Raw genomic sequence first — 12,254 nt, 5'->3', positions numbered from 1 at the left:
TGAGAGCGCTCGCCTTCCACCAATGTGTCCCGGGTTCGATTCCCGTACTCGGCGTCATAAGTGGACTGAGTTTGTAGGTTCTCTACTCTGCTCCGAGAGGTTTTTCTCCGGGTACTCCGGTTTTCCCCTCTCCTCAAAAACCTACATGATTTGATTTAATTTACAGTTTATTTTCATTTCAGTCTCCCCAGTTAGTAGAGCATTCGTGTTCGGCTATGTAGCTTTGAGACTTAAATAAAGTGATTATTATTATTATTATTCTAACGAAATAGAAAGTGGGCAGAACATCCGGCTATTGAACTCAATCCTTGGTGTAAGGTTCATGCAACCTGCTATCTTTGCGAGTTCGATTGTTCGACTAATCGAACTTTAACGATACCATTATTCTCTTACATGTCCCTTATTAAGATTTTTCCTTTGGCTGGTCTTTATGCTTGACTCAGAAATCAAGTTACTTACTTAAATACGTCTAGCAATGTTTGAAAACTTCAGTATAACTGTTTATTAAAGAAAAGTGTTATTTACAGACGAAAGATTTTCATTTTAAGGTAACATCTGCCTCAACAATTAATTTTTGTGATCAAGACTATATTTATTTTTAAAGATATCTTATGCAAATTATATCATATATATAATACAAATTTTTACATTGATTAACTATTAGTATTCTTACTTCTATTTTGTATGTAAGTTAGTAATAGACATTAGTTTTAGGACTAGTTAAATGCACGACCCCATAAGCGCGAAGCTTTAAACATTTATCGTGTTGAAATAAAGTTGATGTATGTATGTAGGTATGTATGTTATGAATTCAGATGCGTAACTGTTGGCAACTGCTGTCTAATTGGCTCTAATGTCGCAAATATTGTTCCCTCGAAACAATTACCCTCGGGGGAAAAAAGCTGCTTCAATCGTAAGTCTCATTCAATCGCTAAAACAACCTAAGTTTCAAGAGTCTCATAATTTCAGTCATGTGTTCCGTACAAGAAATGCAGCGTATTGATCGGGAGCTCTCATCAGAGCTCGTAGAATCCCCGGTCAATCCTGCTTTCATTAATATCTCTGCACCGTTGATGGGTAACAAAAACCCATTCTTTACTCTTCAACTCAATGGAGAGGGCCTCTGGCAATGGAGGAAGCTTCATAGTCACAGCCAAGTTTTCGATAGCCTACAGGCTAGCTTGGTTAAAGTCGGCTACGAATTATCGTCGTCTGCTCGCTCTCGAGTTGGGATGGCCGTCTACAGAAGAGTGGACTACATCGTGAAAAAAGCACGTGGCGTCAAAAACAATGCAACTCGCCAAGCGGAGCGATCTCAGTACTGGTGTCAAGTTGCTCTTCACGCAGACGAGATCACCCAAATGCCTGGGGACATCATCCATTGGCTGAAAAAGGAAAATGAAGAGCTGATGTGTGAGAACCAAGAATTACGAAATGAAATGGAAGGTACGAAAAGAATAGAACGTTGTTAGTAAAGCCTGGTTCACATATGATAGCAGGCAACCGCCAGCGATCGTTTGCGATTAAATGTGGCAATGCGATCGAAGGAATAGTTCTATTCCTGTTCTATTCCTTCGATCGGTTCATACCATTCGCGATCTTCGGTTGAGTGGTTTCAGCGATCGTGCGATCATGAAAGTTAAACCAAGGCTGACACCAGCTTGAACAGTAGCTTTTGAATTCTGAATGGTCAAATTAGTTTCTGGGCTAATGTTTTTCAGGTATCGACTTTAATTTTAGCTCCAGGTGAAAACCGTACATATGTAGACTAATAGTTTCATGTTTACCAATCACCAATTTTTACTACACAGAACTAACACACCGCATACAACTCTAGATGACTAGCCTGTATTAGCTAACACTAGTAAAAATATACTTGACTGACTTCCACCCATATGTTACCCTTTGCATAGACAAGGCATCGCAGCTTTACGACGCAATGGCCCAGCTAAGATGTCTGCGAGGACAAAATGGCCATCGAGGCAAACACATTGAAAATGTCGGACATCGACAACAACGGAGACATCTCAAGGAAATAAGGTATCTATCTTATACATTTATCGGACTTGACCAATTTTCAAGGCACGTTTTATTTTGCACTTTTGCGATAATATGAACGAAATTTCTGAAAACCATGTTTTTCTAATTTGTTACAGAGAAGAAGCAGAGACTGCACTGTGGTTTGCAGAGACATATGGGCTGACTCCAAAATCGCTGAGTCTAGAAGACACTACTGGTCAGCTGATCAATGTAACATTTCAAAGTCAAGAATTTAATCAAGGTAACTACCGCTACATAGGTTGTAATGATGACTAAGGCCCAGTTGTCTGAAGGTGACTATAGTTCACCCCAGTTTTGTTTTACCAAAACACTTCAATATCAAGAATTTTTTCCCTTTATTGCAGAGAGTATTGTCTGTTCAGAGGGGAATCAGGATATGTCAAATGAGAAGAACACAAGTATGTTAAAAAGCAACAATAATCTCATAACAAAGTAGGCTTGTTCCTGGAGCCCTACAGTATGTCTCAGTATAGAAATTAACTCTCACTTTCAAATGTTCACTAGGCTTTGATACTGTTTAGTGTGAGCAGTTTGATAACTAGGCTTTTTCTATTTTTTCTCACAGGCCAACCTAATAAGCCCTATGACAACGTTGATGAGGAGGAAAAGGAAAAGATCAGGGCTCTCCTATTTATTATGGATAGATTTTCCATTTCACTGGAGGGATATCATGAACTCACCCAAGTTGAAAAGAGTCTCCCCAGGACATACCTGATTGAAAGCTGCACCAAGGTTTTGGACAGTAAGTGGGAAGTTAGACGGACACCAGGAGATGCACAAGGTGCAGAGCTGCTGTTCAAACTTCTTCTGGAGCATGAAGTTCGACAACACGTAAGTTGTATTATAACCTGTTTTCACTAATGTATTAGATGCCCAGTGTAAAAGTCTTCAGATACAAAAAATCCTTTTTACATACCAGCCCAAACATGTTTGAGCATGTTTAACATGTTTAATATTAAAGTCAAAGAGATATTGCCAACTATACAATAAGTTGAGCTAAAAAAGAGAATGTCAAGGATTCCACTCACACTGTGCCTCTGTGAGGTACAAATAAACTTCTTTTTCAGTTCCCTGGCCAATCAAAATCTCAGCATCGTAGTTTGATCCAATTGTTTCCTGTGTTGCATTCTTTTCATAGCTGAAGAATATTGAATTGCCTGTACAAACCATGAAAGTGAAGATATCAGGAGATGGCACCAGAATGTCTCACAGCAGCAATGTTTTTGTGTGTTCATTTGCCATTGTGGAGAATGGACAAAATTATTTGTCAAGCTCAGGTAAGTTGCTTATAGGAAGAGCAAACAACTAAACCAGTTTTAGACAAATGCCACCTTACATGTAGCATGATTTGAAAAAAAAAATACAAACACTATTTAGAAATTCTCTTTATATGCACTCACGGACTGGAAGTTAAATTAATTTTTATAAAAAATTATCCTTTGTAGGAAACCACACCATTGCCATAATCAAGGGAAAGGAGGAGTACCAGACTCTAAAAGCATCACTAGCAAATGTCATCTGTGATGTGAATGCCACCATCAAAGAGGGTCATATTGTGGTTGATGGCCAGAAAGTTAATTTAGAATTCTTCCTGGGAGGAGATTACAAGGTAAATCAAGTTTCATGTACCTATTCTAAGATTTTGAAAAAGTAGTTATCTCTCCTGACAGTATGCATTTTTTTACAAAAGATCTGGATTTAACTCAAGCAAAAAGTCATTGCCATTGGATTTGTTTCACTTTAATTAAACCCTAACGAAGGATTAAGGAAGGATTAAGTAATCAAGATCCCACTGTATTATAATATAATGTACATGAACTTCATATTATTTCCAACAGTTCCTACTCCTAGCTATGGGAATGAAGGCTGCCACCTCCAACAACAGCTGTATTTGGTGTAAAATCTTTAAGAATGACAGGTAAACAAGATCATGTAACATTCTGGTCACAATGTCATACCATTTTGCAAAACTTCTAACTTAATCTGTAATAAGGAAAACATGAAGCATTAACAAATGTTCTCAAGTTACATTTCTCATTTTTGTAGAAGTAACTGACATATTTACTGATTTCTAGGTGCAACATGTCCCATAAATGTACTCACTTTCAAAGTGCTGAGCTGTTGCGGGTAGTTGATGGTACTTGGTCCAAACAGCCAGGATGCCATTCAGAGCCATTCTTCTCAATTCCTGTCAGCAATGTTGTCTTAGATGAGCTTCATCTAATGTTACGAATAACAGACAGGTTAGAGGAAGGACTTATCTATGACATTACTAAATGGGATAAGGTAAATATCAAACATGCCCTTTTGTTGAGACCTTAGAGAAATCCAGCAAAAAATTTCAGACAGAGAATCAAAACAAAGTGATCTACTCAAAAAGGCAAGGCCAGTGTCATGTGGTGTTCCTGTTCTGAGGCATATACTCATCTTACTTAAGACATTTTAACCAAACACAATAAACATAAGTAAATAGTATTTTCATATTCATGGAAACTAATGCAACCATGTATGTTTGCAGGATGACAACCACAAAAGACAAAAGTCTGAGACTCACTTACAAGAATTTCTTGTAGCCGTTCGTTCCTTGGGTGTGAGCCTTCGTGTCTACTGGGTTGGTGAGAAATTGGAGTGGACTTCTCTTTTGGGTGGGGAAAAAAGGATTTTACTAAAGAAGCTGCCTGATTTGTTTGATAAGTTTCTTCCTCAAGAGAGAGTTGAGATAACCCGCCAACTATGGATGGTATGTATTTATTGTGTTCATCAAAAATTTTTGGGACACACCAGGGGCAAATTACATCATGAGCACATGCACACAGTCTAGTATACATATTATATATCTAGAATGTGTAAAACTCTAAGCATTTTCAATTGCTTGATAAATGCAAGCTACAATAATAGACCTGTTACAAGTATGTAAAAACTTACTTATCATCTTGCTTGCCTGTGATTTCAGAATTTCAGAGAGCTGCTAGACATCTTGAACAAAGAGAATTTGACAGATGATGACATTACAGCATTTGAAACCAAGGTAAGATAACACAATATACATAAAAACATAAGACTGCTCATATATTTATATCATAATAGTAACAAGGTTTTTCATAACTATGTAACAAAAACATTTGCTTACTCTTGCAGGCACAGAGTTGGGGAAAACAGATGCTGAACATGTCTGGCACTGGTCCTGGGTATTCACAGACCATAATCATCACCCCATACATGCACACCTTGGTGTACCATGTGCCAGTAATGCTGCGTAACCATGGAAGCCTTAAAATGTTTAGTGGCCAAGGTATGCATCTTTACTTTATTCTATAGATCCATTGTAACAATACCCAAGATAAATTTATTATTTGGCATTGTTGGAAGTTGTAAGAAGCCAGACCTGCAATTAAGAAAAGTAACATGACATTTCATAACAGGTGTTGAGAAGAAGAATGATGATTTGCGGCGCTATTTCCACCGTAAAATCAACAGATGGGATGCTGCAACAAACCTGCTGCTGGTGGAGAAAAGGCAAGAGGAGCTGAGAGAGGAAGAAAGAGCTAAACGGCCATACCAAAAGAGGGACAGCTCATATTGGATGGATGGTGGCAAGCAGAAGGCTGCAAAGAAGGTTGCCAGAATTTCAACCTCAATTCTGTCAACAACACCAATGCCACAAGCAATGATTGAAAGTGTCCTCAAGAAGAAGAAAGTTCCTGACCTCATTACCCTGCTTGAGCAGAGAACAGGGAAGAAAGTTAATCCCAGAACCAGAAAACAAGACCTAATAAATGCTCTATTGAGCTCAGAAACAATGCCCAGGTCTGAGTAACCCTGCGTTACTCACACTTAAAACAAAACGGCTCCTTTAGGAGCCACCAAATACATGAAAGCAATGACCAGCTTAATGGGTGGTGGGTGAAGCACCCCTAAAATAAAAATATTTTAATCCCTTTTCTCTCGACTCCAATTTTATAGTTAGCAAGAAGGCACCATGTAAACTGACGAGAATCCAAGTTATCTTCAGCCCTAATTCAAAATTATATAAAACACCTGATGACCGTCCTTAACAAGTATTAAAAAGCATTTTATTACAAGCAAGAAAATAAAATGAGAATTTAAATGTTTAGATGGGCTTGTAGGGCGTTCCTGAGTTAACAGGCTTTATCATCATTACTACAAGACGTACCTTTTTCCAAGGTCTTTCCAAACGTTGAGAATGTCCACGTTTCAATCGCCGTCGCATCCGTTTTCTTTCTGATGTAAAATAAACGCGCGCAGACAATCTTAGCGAACAACCGCTTGGCGCAAGTACTGTTGTTACTCTTCGTAAGCTCTGAGAGTCCCTTTGTTTCGCGTGTTGTGTGAGAGAGACATGTCATCTGCGCAAGATCAATTAATAACGGTAAAACATTTTTCATTTCCTAATTTGGACTCTTGGCAACTAGGCCACATTCTTGAGCTCAGCTTCGAACATAGAATAGTTTTTCAAAATCACCAAACATTTCATTTTGCAGCTCACATTCACTGACGGCCAAGTTGCCAACTTTTTAGAGGAGCTTGGCGCCTACCTGGAAGGGCACTTAGCCCAGTCAGGTGAAGTAAGTAGAATTTATTCATATCTATTTTAATAAACATGAATAACAAGTCATTATTTCATAGCAATTTCTCAAACAGAGAGATTTCACATGTCGCGTTTTGAAACTCGCAAATGGCGTGAATTTGGACTAAATCTTATTAATCTCCCCTGATTTTAGGTCACCCAGCAAATGGATCCCCTTCAGAGATGGTTAGTATCTTGTGGATTTTTCATTTTTCACCATGATTGCATCATTGTTTTATGCTCTTCAAAGAATTTATTGTTCTAGTGGTCATTTCCGGAACTGTCAACTTTAAACAGGGACTTTATGGTGTTGCTGGCACTCCAGTTTGTGGGTTTCCAGCCAGCCGTGCAGGAAATTCTGGAGAACCAGAATACCGGTAAATGACTATTTTGTGTTAAAAAACGTATTTCATGCAAAATGAACGATAATACTAGTTGCGGTTATCGTAGGTGCGATTCCGTCGATCTCCGCCACTCTCTTGAGTCTGTAATTGAGCCCAAAGTTGTGGCATGATGTTAGTAATGTTTCACTTAGGTCTAATTTCTAACCAATCTACCCGCAACATCAGAATAATGTAATCGGAGAAAACAATTGGACTGTTAAGACTTAAAACCGATGTTTTTTTTCCATAGGTTCCCAGACATAGTGTCATCAGGGAAAAAACTGCGGAATCAAGTTGTAAAAATTAAATAAATTTATTATCTCGAAAAGCGGTGTCGACTTATCAATAAGTAACTGTGCAGCTATGAATAAATACCACTGTTGCTCATAAACTTTTATTCCATTTGGTGGCTTCTAAAGAAGCCGTTTTCGAAAAAGCAGCATTTGGCTCACTGGATGCGTCCGGCGAAATAACTCTTCGTAAACTTCATCTGAACTTTCTCTACCGGGCGGGGAGCTATTTTGCGGCCTTGTTCATCTACGAAGGAAAGCGACTTGCCAAGAAACAGCTTCAAGCTGACTGGAGCTTCGACGCGACATCCGCCGCCTGTTACTGTTAAACACCTCTTCAGATAAGGACCAAGGCCTGCTGCTATCAGTTCCTCTTCACTAGCGAGATACGGAGACCCACGGAGGTCTGTTGGCAAACCAGGAAAGAGCGCTCGTACTACATCGTGCCGTATCGTGATAGTATCGTTGCATGCCAGGGGCGATTTTAAACCCTTCTCAAATAAAAGAGCTAGTCTCTCTCGGCATTCATCAGCGCGAAATGGATCGACAGATCTGTTCCCGAAGGCAGTGATGAGTTCTTCGGGTAGGTGCTCGGCTGGTTCCCACGTATTTTCACTTGGGGAGTAGCTTTGCCATTGAATGAAGTACTCTGCTCTGCTTCCTTGAACTCGTTTTGCTACAATACGTTCAACTTTGTAAACGCCCATAACAGTAGGTTTTACCTTTGGTCGGTATTTCGAATGAAAGCCACGATGGCGGACATCATTCAATAATGTTGCGTAAAAGCCTGGCTGATGTCTCGCACGCTTCGACATGTTGTTGCAAATAAGCTTTACTGAGCTACTGATTGGATTGAATGAAACTGTGCTATTTATGTGTTTTGATTATTCAAAACGGATCAAACTGTGAATAATTATGTAACTGTTCCCTCGGCCGTCAACCTGTTCGTGGCGGCCGTTTGTTAGTCGGTTTGCTTGCTTTTTCTTCTGTTTGGTCGGACTGCATTTATCGGTGGTGAAAAAAAAAGCGCGATTGTGAAGTGCAAGTGTGTGATATGCTTTTACTACCGTCAATACGGATAAACAAGGAAGAAAAGCCCTGTTAAGCCATCAAAATGTTTTAGTGGAGTATGACAACACAAGTGTCAACTTGAAGTTAAAGCGAGTAACCCGCACATCGCGCTCTCTATAAAACTGTGAAAAGGCCATTTTTTCGCGCTCCTTATTCTCTTTAATACGGGGGCGCGCCAAAACCACATTTAAGACAAGATTGAATGAAAATAAAATTTCACTTGACCACAGATTAGCTAGCTTTCTGAGCACCTCTTTTTATAACCTTCAATCAGGCGTTTCTTTGTTGTCAGTCCGCAACCGCAGGCCTTTCGCCCTCGAAAACCACCTGATCGCGACTTACACTTTTTAAACCGCCTATTCTTTACGATACTATTTTCTAAATCTTTCTATTTTCATGATACTAATTTTTATAATTCAGAAAACATTTTAACCAACGGGAGTCTGTCAGTCTTTCTAAGAATCCGCTGCAAACGAATTTGCTAAACGTTTTGTTAAGAGCGTGGCTATTGTTAATTAGTGTTATTGTTCACTTTATATCACCTTGGGATTTACTTTACGCATCCAACCGTTTGATTGACAGCAGCTCAAATCTGCAAAGAGACTCGTGTATTCCCAAAGCTTTACCTGCTGACCAATCACATCCGACTGGTTCAGGATATGCAAATTATTATGCTGCCCGCTGATTAAATGGGCACTGCAAGTACATGTCACGTAAGACAATAGTATTCTGGGCGATGCGAACCTTTTATTCAAGGCTAACCCCCCCTCCCCCCCAGCGGCTCCCTTTCGTCTCGCGGTGGGAGACACGGTTTGCGGCCCAATTCAACTGGCCCCACATCTGGACAGACATTTTCGGTGGTGGTCTCAGCACAAATTGGGTAAGCGAAATCGCGTGGCGCATCGCTCACGGAGTAGTCAAAACCCGGGCATACCTTAAGTCTTGGCGCAGGCTGGCTGTGCCCGATCACTGCGCAGGCTGCGGCAAACGCGAAACAATCTCCCACGCGTTTTGCTCATGTCCCCTGGTGTCCCCTGTGTGAAGCTGGGTGTCGACATTGATTTCCCAACTTTATGATAAACCCCCCACGCTGTCTGACTCGCTGATTCTACTACGCCACGTTTTACCCCGGGGCCCCGATTTCGAACAATCAAACCTGATAACTTGTTTCTTAATCAAATTACCCTAAACGAGCTCTGGGCTGCCCGAAACTTGGATGTTTTTGAAGCCAAGCGCCCCTCTGCCCGGGCCATCATCTCCAAAATTAAAACCCGAGTGCGGTTCCGCTTTAACACCGCTTTCACACACTCCCTACGGGATATTTTCACTGCCCTCTGGGCTTATAGGAACGTTCTGTGCTCCTATGAGCACCAAACCGCGACAATTCAGGTCTAACCAGTTTGTCCCACAAACACACCACCGGTTCCTGTGGTATAATGATGAAATTCGGCCTTGTCGGGCGCGGATAGTTTTGGGATGGGTGACAACCTCCGATCACCCGTTTTCTAAAGTTTCTTTTACACCCATTTTGTCACATCAGGCATTCACCCGACCACTTATTCTGATCCCGGCTTCCAATTACTACAACCATATCCTAAAATTCTATCCATCTAATCTTTTTGGGTCCATAAACCCCGCTTTTTGATTTACAACCCTCCCACAAGGAGGGCACTGGTTCTCGTCCGATCACCGAAGTTAAGCCAGGTCGGGCGAGGTCAGTTTTCGGATGGGTGACCACCCGGGAATGCCCAGTATTTTCTAGTTTTCAATTTTCAACCTCGCATTTATTATATACGTAGACAAGTAATTAGCTAGAACCCTGATTTTCCTTTCGTGATTCCAATCATTGTAACTAAATTATTAATCATTATCAACCCAAATCATTGTAAATACCAATCTCTAGTGTAAATAAACTTTAGAAAAAAAAAAAAAAAAAAGGATCTGTTCTTATCACCTTAATATCTGATACGCTGCTCATTGAGTAGCTCATATATTAAACTGATTTTTGGAACTGGGCTGTGGAAAAGAGGCTTGCCTCGTCCCAGCCACGGGTTGCCTCGGTATAGCACTACCTCCGAGTGTGGCCCACTTTGGGGAAGACACATTTAATGGAAGGAAAAATAATGACTATAGCATTCTCTTCTGTGCACAGGAGCCCTGCAGCTCCAAAGGGAAGGCGGAAAAAGACATGACGGGCCAAGGCGGGAACTGACACCGGCTGATTTGAAGCGTGCAAAGCAGTACCACAAGGACATAGGTGAGGGAGAGTTTTACAACGGCAAGTGTAGGCCTGAAAGGCATATTTACCTGATGCGGGAGGTACTGTGATCAAGGAGGCAGTCCTCTCAAGGTGAGGCCCTTTCATTGCACTTGGACTGGGTTGACCCTTGTGATTACCCCAAATGTGGGTAACTCGAGCGTATAATTTCTGGTAGTGGGGACCTGCATTCGCGCTCGTCCCCGAAAAGCTGATGTAAAATATCTTGCCCTTAACCCCTCACTGACTAATGAATTCATCTTGATTTTGGAGTTGACCGTTAAACAGGGTGAACTCGAATGAAGAGAGAAGAAGAGCAGCAAGGGAAAAAGAAACCAAAATGCCATGGAAAGAGAGACAGACAGAAGTGGCCTGCGTGTTGGCAGAGAGATTTGGAGGAATAGAAGTGATTGTAAATGAAGGTCAGTTTTTGTGAAGATGTGAGTAGAGCTGTTCTAGATAGATGTGTGTGCTTTCTGCATTATTTTGTTCGTTTGCTTGCGAAAGAAAAGGAGAGGAAACCAAGCGGAGGAGTGACTCACTTACTAACTAACCGACAGATGGACCAAGCAAAGAACGATCGATACATGGGCAAGAAAAGCATTTGTTTTAAAAACGTGAGAACATTGTGAACCCTGCCTGTGGCAGGCGAAGTTTTGTTCTCATGTATTTCTTATTGCGAGCGAGCGAGCGAGAGGAGGGGACGTTCGTTCCAGCGAGCGAGCAAACAAATAGGCAGGCGAGTAAGTAAAAATGTGGAACCTTTTCCCGCTCTGCTTTGCTTCGTTTCAGTCAGTTTGAATCCATCCGCCTCTATTACTCGTGGGAATGTTTTGACATGTCTTGAGGCCTTGAAAGTGCTGTAAAAGTGTGCGTGTTTTCCTATTCGTGATTCGTGGGAGCGTGCGAATGATTCGATGTCATGTACAAATGTGGAATTTGTCACAACGTGTTGAGATCTCGAGCGCACGCCCTCGCTCCTTCATTTGCTCGCTCTCTTGCATTCGGAAATGATTTTGGCCACAAGCTCGGCAAGTTGTGGCAAAATTATCTCTCTCCTCCCTGTTATGTTAGTTTTTCTTTTACTCCTCACTCGTCTACTGGACGCCGTGAGTATCGGAAGCGGATAAAACATTGAGAGAGTAAGCAAACGAAAAAATGAAGCCTACAACACGGGGTATTCCCAGGCAGTCACCCATCCAAGTACTAACCCCGCCCGACAGGGCTTAACTTCGGTGATTGGACGAGAACCGGTGCTTTCCCTGTGGTATGGTCGTAGACAAGGGAAAACAGCTGAAATTTTGCTGGTTATCAGTTATGTTTCATCTGTACTAGCCCTAATTTCATTACTCTAACACTAACCCCAAAATCGTTACCCTAACCCTAAATTTGGTAGCGCAGACCCTAACCCAAACGTCATCTCCTAGAGCCCGCGCACACCTTGAGAAGTGTCCATTTGAGGAAATATATCTCGCTGGGGGTGGGGTGGGGGGTATAGAGATAAATCAAGTTTGGTAAATATTCTAAAGAACACCATCTTGTTAGTTAGGTGTATGTGGCTGGCGTCTTAAAGTTACAATCAGAAGATTACCAACCAATGAGCC

The 12,254-nt window shown here is 41.2% G+C and overlaps 2 protein-coding genes, 1 long non-coding RNA gene and 3 other non-coding genes across 6 annotated transcripts; 5 read left to right on the top strand and 1 right to left on the bottom strand.

The window, feature by feature from the left end:
- Positions 1 to 1,175: 1,175 nt before the first annotated feature.
- LOC148738425 (uncharacterized) lies at positions 1,176 to 2,632 on the top strand. Its single transcript, XM_088751077.1, has 4 exons — positions 1,176 to 1,446; positions 1,914 to 2,040; positions 2,157 to 2,281; positions 2,406 to 2,632. The coding sequence occupies exons 1-4, from the start codon at positions 1,233 to 1,235 to the stop codon at positions 2,495 to 2,497; spliced, it is 558 nt and encodes a 185-aa protein (XP_088607203.1). The 5' UTR covers positions 1,176 to 1,232; the 3' UTR covers positions 2,498 to 2,632.
- Positions 2,633 to 2,697: 65 nt separating this feature from the next.
- On the top strand, positions 2,698 to 6,175 carry LOC148738424 (uncharacterized). The gene is made up of 9 exons (XM_088749430.1): positions 2,698 to 2,892; positions 3,200 to 3,338; positions 3,507 to 3,670; positions 3,900 to 3,979; positions 4,137 to 4,347; positions 4,580 to 4,876; positions 5,015 to 5,089; positions 5,173 to 5,353; positions 5,484 to 6,175. The coding sequence occupies exons 1-9, from the start codon at positions 2,698 to 2,700 to the stop codon at positions 5,876 to 5,878; spliced, it is 1,737 nt and encodes a 578-aa protein (XP_088605556.1). The 3' UTR covers positions 5,879 to 6,175.
- A 726-nt stretch (positions 6,176 to 6,901) lies between these two features.
- Positions 6,902 to 7,360, top strand: LOC148738423 (uncharacterized). Its single transcript, XR_015997059.1, has 2 exons — positions 6,902 to 7,026; positions 7,283 to 7,360. It is a non-coding gene; the product is annotated as an uncharacterized LOC148738423 (long non-coding RNA).
- A 2,941-nt stretch (positions 7,361 to 10,301) lies between these two features.
- On the top strand, positions 10,302 to 10,487 carry LOC148738422 (U2 spliceosomal RNA). Its single transcript, XR_015997745.1, has one exon. It is a non-coding gene; the product is annotated as a U2 spliceosomal RNA (small nuclear RNA).
- Positions 10,488 to 10,692: 205 nt separating this feature from the next.
- On the top strand, positions 10,693 to 10,856 carry LOC148738421 (U1 spliceosomal RNA). The gene has a single exon (XR_015997948.1). It is a non-coding gene; the product is annotated as a U1 spliceosomal RNA (small nuclear RNA).
- A 956-nt stretch (positions 10,857 to 11,812) lies between these two features.
- LOC148738420 (5S ribosomal RNA) lies at positions 11,813 to 11,931 on the bottom strand. Its single transcript, XR_015997466.1, has one exon. It is a non-coding gene; the product is annotated as a 5S ribosomal RNA (ribosomal RNA).
- Between the last annotated feature and the right edge of the window lie 323 nt (positions 11,932 to 12,254).

Source organism: Stylophora pistillata, chromosome 2 (assembly GCF_964205215.1).
Source record: "Stylophora pistillata chromosome 2, jaStyPist1.2, whole genome shotgun sequence".
Taxonomy (NCBI): domain Eukaryota; kingdom Metazoa; phylum Cnidaria; class Anthozoa; order Scleractinia; family Pocilloporidae; genus Stylophora; species Stylophora pistillata.
Note: the sequence above shows the minus strand (reverse complement) of the source record. Positions and strands in the feature narration are given on the sequence as shown.